We start from the raw sequence: 14,000 nt of genomic DNA, 5'->3' as shown, positions 1-14,000 counted from the left end.
GCAGGGTCGCCTGACACCCACCAGCTACCCACGACCCCCGCCACAGGATTTTGAGACTGCTGGTGAGTGGAACACAGCTTCTGCTCCCGTCCAATCACGCGGGACCTGAGACTGCTCTGGTTGGGGAGAGAGAAATCCGGCCTACGTAGGGCCACAAGCCTCTTCCGGTCAGAAAAGCACCGGGGCAGCTAGGGCGCAGGGTCGGCTGATACTCGCCACCTACCCACAACACCCGCCACAGGATCTTAAGACTTCTGGTGAGTGGAACACAGCTTCTGCTCCAATCCAATTGCGCGCGGGACCTGAGACTGCATTAGTTAGGGAAGCAGAAAACCGGCCTGAGTAGGACCACAGGCCTCTTCCGGCTGGACCAGCACCGGGGTACCGCCAGCTACCCACGAACCCCGCCACAGGATTTTGAGACTGCTGGTGAGTGGAACACAGCTTCAGCTCCAATCTTTAAACAGTGACAACGATAACAACTAACCCCAGAGATTACCAGATGGCGAAAGGTAAACGTAATAATCTTACTAACAGAAACCAAGACAACTCACCATCATCAGAACCCAGCACCCCCACTTCGCCCATTCCAGGGCACCCCAACACACCGGAAAATCTAGACACGGATCTAAAAGCATATCTCATGATGATGGTAGAGGACATCAAGAAGGACTTTAATAACTCACTTAAAGAATTACAGGAGAACATGGCTAAAGAGTTACAAGTCCTTAAAGAAAAACAGGATAACACAATCAAACAGGTAGAAGTCCTTAAAGAAAAACAGAATAACACAATCAAACAGGTAGAAGTCCTTAAAGAAAAACAGGAAAACACATCCAAACAGATGATGGAAATGAACAAAACCATACTAGACCTAAAAAGGGAAGTAGACACAATAAAGAAAACCCAAAATGAGGCAACACTGGAGATAGAAACCCTAGGAAAGAAATCTGGAACCATAGATACCAGCATCAGCAACAGAATACAAGAGATGGAAGAGAGAATCTCAGGTGCAGAAGATTCCATAGAGAACATCGGCACAACAATCAAGGAAAATGTAAAATGCAAAAAGATCCTAACTCAAAACATCCAAGAAATACAGGACACAATGAGAAGACCAAACCTACGGATAATAGGAGTGGATGAGAATGAAGATTTTCAACTCAAAGGACCAGCAAACATCTTCAACAAAATTATAGAAGAAAACTTCCCAAATCTAAAGAAAGAGATGCCCATGAACATACAAGAAGCCTACAGAACTCCAAATAGACTGGACCAGAAAAGAAACACCTCACGACACATAATAATCAGAACAACAAATGCTCCAAATAAAGATAGAATACTAAAAGCAGTAAGAGAAAAAGGCCAAGTAACATATAAAGGCAAGCCTATCAGAATTACACCAGATTTCTCACCAGAGACTATGAAAGCCAGAAGATCCTGGATGGATGTTATACAGACACTAAAAGAACACAAACTCCAGCCCAGGCTACTATACCCAGCCAAACTCTCAATTAACATAGATGGAGAAACCAAAGTATTCCACGACAAAACCAAATTCACACATTATCTCTCCACGAATCCAGCCCTTCAAAGGATAATAACAGAAAAAAAACCAATACAAGGACAGGAACCACGCCCTAGAAACAACAAGAAGGTAATCCCTCAACAAAACTAAAAGAAGACAGCCACAAGAACAGAATGCCAACTTTAACAACAAAAATAACAGGAAACAACAATTACTTTTCCTTAATATCTCTTAATATCAATGGACTCAACTCCCCGATAAAAAGACATAGACTAACAAACTGGCTACACAAACAAGACCCAACATTTTGCTGCTTACAGGAAACTCATCTCAGAGAAAAAGATAGACACTACCTCAGAATGAAAGGCTGGAAAACAATTTTCCAAGCAAATGGCATGAAGAAACAAGCTGGAGTAGCCATTCTAATATCTGATAAGATTGACTTCCAACCCAAAGTCATTAAAAAAGACAGGGAGGGACACTTCATACTCATCAAAGGTAAAATCCTCCAAGAGGAACTATCAATCCTGAATATCTATGCTCCAAATACAAAGGCAGCCACATTCATTAAAGAAACTTTAGTAAATCTCAAAGCACACATTGCACCTCATACAATAATAGCGGGAGACTTCAACACACCACTTTCACCAATGGACAGATCATGGAAACAGAAACTAAACAGGGACACAGAGAAACTAAGAGAAATTATGAATCAAATGGATCTGGCAGATATCTACAGAACATTCTATCCTAAAACAAAAGGATATACCTTCTTCTCAGCACCTCATGGCACCTTCTCCAAAATTGACCACATAATTGGTCACAAAACAGGCCTCAACAGATACAAAAATATTGAAATTGTCCCATGCATCCTATCAGATCGCCATGGACTAAAGCTGATCTTCAATAACAAAATAAATAATAGAAAGCCAACCTTCACGTGGAAACTGAACAACACTCTTCTCAATGATACCTTGGTCAAGGAAGGAATAAAGAAAGAAATTAAGGACTTTTTAGAGTTCAATGAAAATGAAGCCACAACATACCCAAACTTATGGGACGCAATGAAAGCATTTCTAAGAGGAAAACTCATAGCTCTGAATGCCTCCAAAAGGAAACTAGAGAGAGCACACATTAGCAGCTTGACAACACACCTAAAAGCACTAGAACAAAAGGAAGCAAATTCACCCAAGAGGAGTAGACGGCAGGAAATAATCAAACTCAGGGGTGAAATCAACAAAGTGGAAACAAGAAAAACTATTCAAAGAATCAACCAATCAAGGAGCTGGTTCTTTGAGAAAATCAACAAGATAGATAAACCCTTAGCCAGACTCACTAGAGGGCACAGGGAAAGCATCCTAATTAACAAAATCAGAAATGAAAAAGGAGACATAACAACTGATCCTGAAGACATCCAAAACACCATCAGATCCTTCTACCAAAGGCTATACTCAACAAAACTGGAGAACCTGGATGAAATGGAGAAGTTCCTAGACAGATACCAGGTACCAAAGTTGAATCAAGATCAGGTTAATGATCTAAACAGCCCTATATCCCCCAAAGAAATAGAAGCAGTCATTAATAGTCTCCCAACTAAAAATGCCCAGGATCAGATGGGTTTAGTGCAGAGTTCTATCAGACCTTCAAAGAAGATCTAATCCCAGTTCTTCACAAACTATTCCACAAAATAGAAACAGAAGGTACTCTACCCAACTCATTCTATGAAGCCACAATTACTCTGATACCTAAACCACAAAAAGACCCAACAAAGATAGAAAACTTCAGACCAATATCCCTTATGAATATTGATGCAAAAATCCTCAATAAAGTTCTTGCTAACCTAATCCAAGAACACATCAAAACAATCATCCATCCTGACCAAGTAGGTTTCATCCCAGGGATGCAGGGATGGTTCAATATACGGAAATCCATCAACGTAATCCAGTATATAAACAAACTCAAAGACAAAAACCAAATGGTCATCTCGTTAGATGCGGAAAAAGCATTTGACAAGATCCAACACCCATTCATGATAAAAGTCTTGGAAAGATCAGGAATTCAAGGCCCATACCTAAACATGATAAAAGCAATCTACAGCAAACCAGTAGCCAACATCAAAGTAAATGGTGAGAAGCTTGAAGCAATCCCTCTAAAATCAGGGACTAGACAAGGCTGTCCACTTTCTCCATACCTATTCAACATTGTACTTGAAGTCCTAGCCAGAGCAATTCAACAACAAAAGGAGATCAAAGGGATACAAATTGGAAAAGATGAAGTCAAAATATCTCTTTTTGCAGATGATATGATAGTATATATAAGTGACCCTAAAAATTCCACCAGAGAACTCCTAAGCCTGATAAACAGCTTCAGTGAAGTAGCTGGATATAAAATTAACTCAAACAAATCAATGGCCTTTCTCTACACAAAGAATAAACAGGGTGAGAAAGAAATTAGGGAAACAACACCCTTCTCAATAGTCACAAATAATATAAAATATCTTGGCGTGACTCTAACTAAGGAAGTGAAAGATCTGTATGATAAAAACTTCAAGTCTCTGAAGAAAGAAATTATAGAAGATCTCAGAAGATGGAAAGATCTCCCATGCTCATGGATTGGCAGGATCAACATTGTAAAAATGGCTATCTTGCCAAAAGCAATCTACAGATTCAATGCAATCCCCATCAAAATTCCAACTCAATTCTTCAACGAATTAGAAAGTGCAATCTGCAAATTCATCTGGAATAACAAAAAACCTAGGATAGCAAAAACTCTTCTCAAGGATAAAAGAACCTCTGGTGGAATCACCATGCCGGACCTAAAGCTTTACTACAGAGCAATTGTGATAAAAACTGCATGGTACTGGTATAGTGACAGACAAATAGACCAATGGAATAGAATTGAAGACCCAGAAATGAACCCACACACCTACGGTCACTTGATCTTCGACAAGGGAGCTAAAACCATCCAGTGGAAGAAAGACAGCATTTTCAACAAATGGTGCTGGCACAACTGGTTGTTAACATGTAGAAGAATGCGAATCGATCCATTCCTATCTCCTTGTACTAAGGTCAAGTCTAAGTGGATCAAGGAACTTCACATAAAACCAGAGACACTGAAACTTATAGAGGAGAAAGTGGGGAAAAGCCTTGAAGATATGGGCACAGGGGAAAAATTCCTGAATAGAACAGTAATGGCTTGTGCTGTAAGATCGAGAATTGACAAGTGGGACCTCATGAAACTGCAAAGCTTCTGCAAGGCTAAAGACACCATCAATAAGACAAAAAAACCACCAACAGATTGGGAAAGGATCTTCACCTATCCTAAATCAGATAAGGGACTAATATCCAATATATATAAAGAACTCAAGAAGGTGGACTCCAGAAAGTCAAATAACCACATTAAAAAATGGGGCTCAGAACTGAACAAAGAATTCTCACCTGAGGAATACCGAATGGCAGAGAAGCACCTGAAAAAATGTTCAACATCCTTAATCATCAGGGAAATGCAAATCAAAACAACCCTGCGATTCCACCTCACACCAGTCAGAATGGCTAAGATCAAAAATTCAGGTGACAGCAGTTGCTGGCGAGGATGTGGAGAAAGAGGAACACTCCTCCATTGTTGGTGGGATTGCAAGCTTGTACAACCACTCTGGAAATCAGTCTGGCGGTTCCTCAGAAAATTGGACATAGTACTACCGGAGGATCCAGCAATACCTCTCCTGGGCATATATCCAGAAGATGTCCCAACCGGTAAAAAGGACACATGCTCCACTATGTTCATAGCAGCCCTATTTATAATAGCCAGAAGCTGGAAAGAACCCAGATGTCCCTCAACAGAGGAATGGATACAGAAATTATGGTACATTTACACAATGGAGTACTACTCAGCTATTAAAAAGAATGAATTTATGAAATTCCTAGCCAAATGGATGGACCTGGAGGGCATCATCTTGAGTGAAGTAACACAATCACAAAAGAACTCACACAATATGTATTCACTGATAAGTGGATATTAGCCCAAAACTTAGGATAACCAAGATTTAAGATACAATTTGCTAAACGCTTGAAACTCAAGAAGAATGAAGACCAAAGTGTGGACACTGTGCACCTTCTTAGAATTGGGAACAAAACACCCAGGGAAGGAGTTACAGAGACAAAGTTCGTAGCTGTGATGAAAGGATGGACCATTTAGAGACTGCCATATCCAGGGATCCATCCCATAATCAACTTCTAAACGCTGACACCATTGCATACACTAGCAAGATTTTGCTGAAAGGACCCAAATATAGCTGTCTCTTGTGAGACGATGCCGGGGCCTAGCAAACACAGGAGTGGATGTTCACAGTCAGCTATTGGATGTATCACAGGGCTCCAAATGGAGAAGCTAGAGAAAGTACCCAAGGAGCTAAAGGGATCTGAAACCCTATTGTTGGAACAACATGATGTACTAACCAGAACCCCGGAGCTCTTGTCTCTAGCTGCATATGTATCGAAAGATGGCCTAGTCGGCCATCAATAGAAAGAGAGGCCCATTGGACTTGCAAACTTTATATGCCCCAATATAGGGGAATGCCAGGGCCAAAAGAATGGGAATGGGTGCGTAGGGAAGTGGGGGGTGCTATGGGGGACTTTTGGGATAGCATTGGAAATGTAATTGAGGAAAATATGTAATAAAAATATTAAAAATCAAAAAAAAACCAAAAAAACAAAATAACAGGAAATAACAATCATTGCTCATTAATACTTCTCAACATCAATGAACTCAATTTCCCAGCAAAAAGACAAAGGCTAACAGAATGGATTCGTAAACAGAATCCATCATTCTGCTGTATACAAGAAACACATCTCAGCAACAAAGATAGTCATTATCTCAGTATACAGGGCTGGAAAAAGGTTTTCCAAGCAAATGGACCCAGGAAACAAGCTGGAGTAGCCATTATAATCTGTAAGGAAACAGACTTTCAACCAAAAGTAATCAGAATGGCTAAAATCAGAAACTCAAGTGATAGCACATGCTGGCAAGGATGTGGAGAAGGAGGAACAGTCCTCCATTGCTGGTGGGAGAGCAAATTTGTACAATCTCTGAAATCAATTTGGTGGTTCTCAGAAGAATAGAAATAGTTCTATCTTAAGACCCAAATATACCACTCCTGGGCATATACCCAAAAGATGTTCTACCATCCCACAAGGATACTTGCTCAAATATGTTCATAGCAACTTTATTTGTAATAGCCAGAAGCTGGAAAGAACCCAGATGCCCCTCAACAGAGGAATGGATACAGAAAATGTGGTACGTTTACACAATGGAGTACTACTTAGCTATTAAAAAGAATGAATTTATGAAATTCATAGCCAAATGGATGGACCTGGAGGGCATCATCCTGAGTGAGGTAACACAATCACAAAGGAACTCACACAATATGTACTCACTGATAAGTGGATATTAGCCCAAAACTTAGGATACCCAAGATATAAGATACTGTTTGATTCTTTCTTAGAAGGGGAAATAAAATAGATATTGGAGATGGATATAAAGAGATCATATGTAGGGAGAGCAGGGGAAAGAGAAGGGAGATTGGTGAGAGTGGGCAACTTCTAGGATGTGTCAGAGACCTAGGATGGGGAGAGACCTCAGAGAATCTAAGGGGGTGACTAGCTGAGAGTCCTAGCAGCAGAGGATATGAATCCTTAAGTGGTCATTTCCTATAGCCAGGTGGGACTCCCAGTAGAAGGATAAAGGCAGCAGCCCACCCACAAAACCTTCAACCCAAAATGTGTCCTGCCTAAAAGATGTGAAGGGACAAAGAGTAGACACTTAGGGAATGGCCAACCAATGAGTGGCCCAAATTGAAACACATACATGGGCAAAAACCAATCTCTGACACTATTGATATTCCATTAGGCTTGCAGACAGGAACAAAGCTTAACTGTCCTCTGAGAGGCTCCACCCAACAGTCAATGCAAACAGATGCAAAGACTCACACCCAAATATTAGATGGAGCTCAAGGAGTCTTATGGATTTAGGAGAAAGACTGAGGGACCTGAAAAGAACAAGGACTCCACAGGAAGACTGATACAGTCAACTCACCTGGACCTTTGGGAGCTTCCAGAGACTGAATCACTAACCAGTGAGTGACCACAGGCTGAACCTAGGCTTTCTGCACATATGTAGCTGATGAGAAGTTTGGTCTTCATGTGGGTCCCCCAGACTGCTGGGGCAGGGCCTGTTCCTGAGTCTGTTGCCTGCCAGCCTGCCCACCTGCCTGTGTTTCCTGTGTGCCTAAATGGACAGCTTTGTCTGGCCTTAGTAGGAGAGGATATGCCTAGTCCCACAGTGACCTGATGTGTGAAAGTGGGGGGTGGGGTAGGGTGGGGAAAATGGGGGTTGGGGCAGATGGGGGGTTGACACCCAGAGGAGAGCTTCACCTTCTCAAAAGAGAGGGGAGGAGGACATGGGGGTACAAGTTTTGTGAAGAGGTACTGGGAGCATAGGAAAGGCTGATATTGGGTTGTAAAGGGAATACATTTAATAAGAAAGGATAATAACTAATAATACAAACCTATTTCGTAGAACATTAGATGTACTCATCCCATAGTCCCAGAGTCGTTCCACAGCTGCAATAAAATAGTGCCTTGTTTTCTGTTGAAAACTGCGGGGACCTGGATTTATGTCCTCACTGTAAATGTCAAAATCCTCATTTGTTTCAATGGTGATGGCATCATCATAGTCAGTTGCTTCTTGTTCTGATTGAAAAGCACTAAGTTCCCTTTGATGTCGTTTCAACACTGGTGGGATTTGAGAGCATGTCCTTTGAGTCTGGCCTTGCTTTACCCAAGTGGTTTCTCTTTGGGGCCAATTTTGTTTCTCATTTGCCCCTATTGAATGATTGTTTCCATGAGGCCTCAGAGACAAAATGGTGTCCTCTTGCTTAATGGATATAATTTCTGGTGACTTCTCTTTGGATTTCCACATATCTTTTGGTACCTGTGCAGCATAATGATAATCCCAAGCATGATGATTTAGCAGTTTTGAGCGAGTCTTTTTAGAGCTCTCTGTTTTACCTTTTATACTTTCTCCATGCCTCTTTGCTTTATTCCATTTAGTAGGCCCCTGTATTTTCTGAAGAAAGACCTCTTTCATGAGATTCAAGTGTCCAGGAGTTTCATGGCTAGTTTCTATAGGTAAAATTTCTTCCTCTTGAATGGAAACTTGAGGAAGCAATTCAATTTTGCCAGATTCTTCAGGCAAAATTGGTTTCGAGAAAATAATGTTCTCATGTTTCTTATATGTGACTGAGTTTGTGTTAATTTTCCCTGGGGAGGTAAATTTTCCTTGATCTATGAACATCTTCCATGGTAGAATGGCTAAAGAAGGGTTATTTATTTTGGTTTCTTTTAAGAAATGATTGCTTTCTTGAATTCTTGAGCTTTTTGTCTTAAAGTCATAAATGTAGGATGCTTGAACATGAGAAAATTTGTTTTGGAATGGAATCCTTTTGAGATCTATTGGTGGAAATGCTGATGTTTTTACAATGTGTGAGTCAGAACTATTTGTCTGAGTGGTGCTTTTAATCACAGAAGAATCTGAGAAGGGAGATTTAATAATGAACATTTTCATTTCCTTGCTGTAGTCTATCTGTTTAATGATACACTGTGTTGAACAGTTTATGGTTTTAAGCCATTGAGTTGACAGTCTGAATTGTCCCAAAGCCCGTTTACTACGTTGAGTAGTAATATTCTTCTGGCTTGGATAGTTTTTTACCATTTCTCTGGTTTTATTTACCAAGCCTTCTGAATTTGTTTCCTTGTCCTTCCTTCTTTTAAAGAAATGCTCCATGTGAATCTGTACTGTATTTGTTGAATTGTTTATTGATGTGATGTTTTGAAGTATTGGTACATGTACTTCATATAAACTTATATTTTGTCTAGTGCCTAGTAACAATATGTCTTTCAAGAAATTCTTAGAGCCAGTTGCTTCGTGCACCTGGGGCAAAACTATTTTCTCTTTAATTAGTGCTTCCTTCTCTATCTCTTCCTGAATATTTTTTTCTTGATTGTGCCTACGAATTTCATGTACCTTAGACAAAGTGGTAAGAAATATGCTCATATTATGTGGAAAAGCCATGTCTTTAAGTCCTATGTTCTTTGTAAATCCATCCTGTTCTACTATGACTTTATTTTTCTCTGACAAGAAACTTTGATTTTTTACATACTTTTTAAACATTAAATATACTAATTGCTTTGGACTATGTTCTTGCTCAGAGTTCAAGGAATTATTTCCATTGGTCCTTTTAAACCACTTTGCAGATTCTGACAAGAACAGCATCTTGGAAAATGGCATGATTGTATTCTCTTCATCTTGTGGAACAGGATCTTCATCTTTTTTATGAAATATGTCTTTATTTTTTGTTGAGGTAGTTCTATTTAGCATATGGTTTAGTCTCAAATACGTAGAATTTTTGTCTAAAAGTGTTCCATCATGAATCAAAGCTGTTACTTCTTGAATCTCACTATTGACCTTTAATATGGCATCTTGCAAGTCTGTTGTACTATTCTCAATTGATGTTGGGCTCTCAGTGTGTAGTTTTTCATTATTTGTTGAATGATTATATGTTTTGTTTGTTTTCATTAAGGAGACATTGTCTTTGAATAAAGTATTATCTTTGGCCAATAAAGCAATTCCATGAAACCTCTTCTCTCTGAGTAATCTATCATTCTCCATTGATAATATATTATCTCTTAAAGGTACATGAGACCCCACAAGGGAATATGCTTTCTTACCAAATGCAGTAGTACTTAATTTAGTACTAGAGTGAACTGGCATATCTGGAAATCCTGAAGAATCTGTCTTTTCAAAAGTTGCTTTCAAATTGTCTGACAGAATTGTTGTGGTCATTAGATTACTTGGCAAACTAGAAAGTTGCAAACCAAGTTTCTTCCACTTTACTTCTATAGTTGTCTCCAAACTTTTATTGGATCTTAACTGGAGGCCGGGCTGAGGAGTAAATACTATTTTCTCACTGTGATGGGATTCTGGCCTGAGTTGGGTCACTTTAGATGGGCCTTCATTGCTGTCTATTGCATTGGGTGAATGATCATCATGAATAGCCTCATAGATGGCTTCTTGGCCATCTGATAAAAATAAGCCATGTGGAGTAGGATGACTCTGTCCCAAGAGCATTAACATGTCACTAGCCGAGACACTCTGTACTTTAAGCATCTCTGCTATCTCTCCAAACTGAGGCTCAATCTTCTCCATATCATTTTTTGGAATTGTGGTATCTTTGAAATTCTTTTTCCTTGTATTAGGATGATTTGGATTCTGGAAGAAGCTTCTGGGATCAATGACATTGTTCTCATTCACCAACTGTGTTGGAATATCTTCATATATTTCTTCATAATAATCACTAGTGCTCTTGTCACAACTAGAAACTTTCAGCAATGCTGTCATACCTCTCTTCCGAAAGTCTGAATTATGACAACCCAAGACCCATAGACCTGAAAATGAGAAAGAACAAAACTCTGGTTACTCATAACCCAGGTTCTAAATAAGTTTTGTATTGGAGGTTCTCTCCTACTTCTAGACAAATGAAGAAAAGTTAGTCAAGCCTGTCATGTCATAGGTTATTTTGTTGAATCTTCAACATATATTCACCAATGTTAGGTAAAAGTCATTATTACATTGCTGCTACTGTGCTATGCATGTTGCTGATCACAAAAAAGGAAGATTGAGGGACACTGAAGAGAGCTCAATTTGCCTAATGACCTCAATGCAATCCTTAGAATCCATTTACTAGAAGGAAAGAAATGAGTCTTGCAGTTGTCCTTTAACCTCTACACTTGTGCTATAGCATATTTGCTGACACGGATACATACTCACGACAAAGTAATGAACATAATAAAAATATTTAGAATGTCCAATGATGTAACATGTATATATTTACTTCTAATGTGGATATTCTCAAAGAAGGGGTATAGAACTTTTGCCAATAAAATAGTGGAGGTCTGAGCAGTTACAGAAACCATGAATAAGGTTTTAATCCTGCGGTGGAGAAAAGTACCAAACTGATAATTAAGCATAAGTCTAGTTAGGAACATTCAGACTATAATAACATTATGCTTACACTGTATGTTGTGAGTTCGTGTGCATGCCATTCTGTATGTTTTTCGGTCAGAGAACAATATTGGATGTCAATGCCTTGCCTCCTACCTTGGTTGAGACAGGGTCTTTCTGTTTGCCTTTTCATATGCCAGGATAGATGGTCTACAACTTCTGAAGATTCTCCTGTCTTCGATTTCCACCTTCCTGTAGGAGCTCTAGGATTATTGACATACACTACTATGCCTGGCTTTTTCCATGGGTTTCATCTGGTGATCTATGTGACAAGTACTTTACTAGTTAATCTATCTCCCTGGTCAAAAGTATCTCATTTTTGTTTGGTTGTTTTGTTCTTTGTTGTTGTTTTGTTTGTTTTTGAGACAGGGATTCTGTCTTAGGGTTTCCATTGCTGTGAAGAGACACTATGTCCAAGGCAACTCTTAAAAAGGACAACATTTAATTAGGGGTAGCTTACAGGTTCAGAGGTTTAGTCCATTATCACCTTAGCAGGAAGCATGGCCATGTCCAGGCAGGCATGGTGCTGGACGAGCTGAGAGGTCTAAAGCTTGATCAAAAGGCAAACAGGAAAAGACTGTTTCCCAGGCAGCTAGGAGGAGGGTCTCAAAGCCCACCCCCACAGTGACACACTTCCTCCCATAAGGCCAAGCCTATTCCAAGGCCATTCCTCCTAATAATGCCACTCCTAGTTCAAGCATATTAACATCACCACCTTCTACTTCCTGGCCCCTGAAGTGGAAACTTAAGGATTCTTTTGAAAGTCAGTTGTGTTAGAAGGTGTTTTGCTGGAGCAAACACATGAAGGAGTGTTTTCCTAAAGTGGCCACAGGCAGACTCGTGAAGGAACGTTTCACTGAAGCAGACACAGGAGGAAACATGTTCTGCTAAAACAAGCACGTAAAAGGACACATGATGAAGGATTCTTTGCTAACAACACACATGTAATTGGTCCATCTTACATTGCATAGGTGAACTCCATTTGTTGGAATGGCATAGAGAGAAATGGACAAAAAATTTTGGGTGGTGTGCTGCAGGTTCTTGTAGCTTCTATGGACTCAGGCTGATTGCCAGAGTGATGTCAGCTGAGACAGATGCACATATAGAGTGGCAAGATGCATGTTGAGGTAAGATACGTGGAGGACGCTGATGTTTGGAGGGTATAAATAGGACTCACCAGACAGTGACAGAGGCTGAGCTAGTCTTGCTTACAGAGCTAGCTGTGCAACTCTTGTGGGTCTTGTGCCTTCGCTGACCTTGCTGATGTTCGGTTATCTTCGCTGATCTTCCCTCCGAGAAGTATAGCTGAGAACTTCTGATGTTCCTCCAAGTTTCTCCTGCTTACTTGTGCAGCGGCTGAGGCCCGGCTGTCTCTGCTAGGTTGTGCCATGGCTGCTGATTCCTGTTTGCTATCCTGACTCTAATGAACTAGACTGCTGGTGTTTGCGAGTGGATTGAGCTGCCACTGCTAACCCATAAACTGAACTGCTGATTTCTAGACAATACAGATGGGAGTTACTCCAAAGAACCTTTCTAAACAAGTCCACTTCTCCTGTATCCTTTCTCTGTTACTACCTCTAGTGGGTGGTGGGCTAAAAGGGAAGATAAAGCATTTAAGAACCATCATTAAAAATAGGGGCGTGAAAAAAAATAAAGTTATAGGCCTGCATAACCTTCTTCAAACACATGACTCTATACCTAGCCGTAGCATAATGCAAAAATACATTTTGTCCAACTTCAAAAGTACCTATAGTCTACCAAAATACCAACAAAGTTTAAAAGTACAAAGTTCAAATCCTCTTCTGAGACTCATGCAATCACTAACTGTAATCCTCTGTACAATCAAAATCAAAAGGTAGGTCACATGCTTTCAACATCATAGGACATACACTACCATTAGAAAATACCATACTGTGGAAATACTAGACCAAAGCAAGACCAAAAACCAGCTGGGCAAACTCCAAATCCTATACCTCCAAGTCTAATGTCCAATTCCTTTCATCTTTGTTGACTGCAACACAATACTTTCCCTTGGGATGGTTCCAATACCTGTTAGCAAATTTCCTCAGCAGGTATCCTATGGCTCTGGCATCTCAAATATCTGGGTCTCTAAGGCATCTTCAACTTTACAGTTTCTTGTTCCAATGTCTAGGATCCACACATGACCTTCCAGTCTCCTCCAAAAGGCTTGGGTCACTTCTCCAGCTCTGCCCTCTGTAGCACTTTCAGGGTCTGGTTGATTGCTGCTGCTAATTTTGGTGGTCATCCCATGGTACCAACATCTTCAATATGCTGGGGTATTCTGCTGCACCTGGGCCTCACCAATAGTCTTCTAGGTTCTCTTAATAGTGCCAGG

At 40.2% G+C, this 14,000-nt stretch overlaps 1 protein-coding gene across 6 annotated transcripts in view; it reads right to left on the bottom strand.

Annotated features, from left to right (window-relative positions):
* F8 (coagulation factor VIII) overlaps window positions 1–14,000 on the bottom strand; it is a 231,296-nt gene that overhangs the window by 107,689 nt on the left and 109,607 nt on the right. For all 6 annotated transcript variants that reach the window (XM_085838324.1, XM_085838320.1, XM_085838319.1 and 3 more), the window contains one exon: window positions 8,091–11,028. In XM_085838324.1, the coding sequence (XP_085694450.1) occupies window positions 8,091–11,028 (2,938 nt within the window). The remainder of the gene's footprint in view (window positions 1–8,090; window positions 11,029–14,000) is intronic.

This window comes from Mus caroli, unplaced genomic scaffold (genome assembly GCF_978045245.1).
Source record: "Mus caroli unplaced genomic scaffold, Mus_caroli_1 scaffold_5, whole genome shotgun sequence".
Classification (NCBI taxonomy): Eukaryota; Metazoa; Chordata; class Mammalia; order Rodentia; family Muridae; genus Mus; species Mus caroli.
This window is presented reverse-complemented; position numbering and strand designations above follow the sequence as displayed.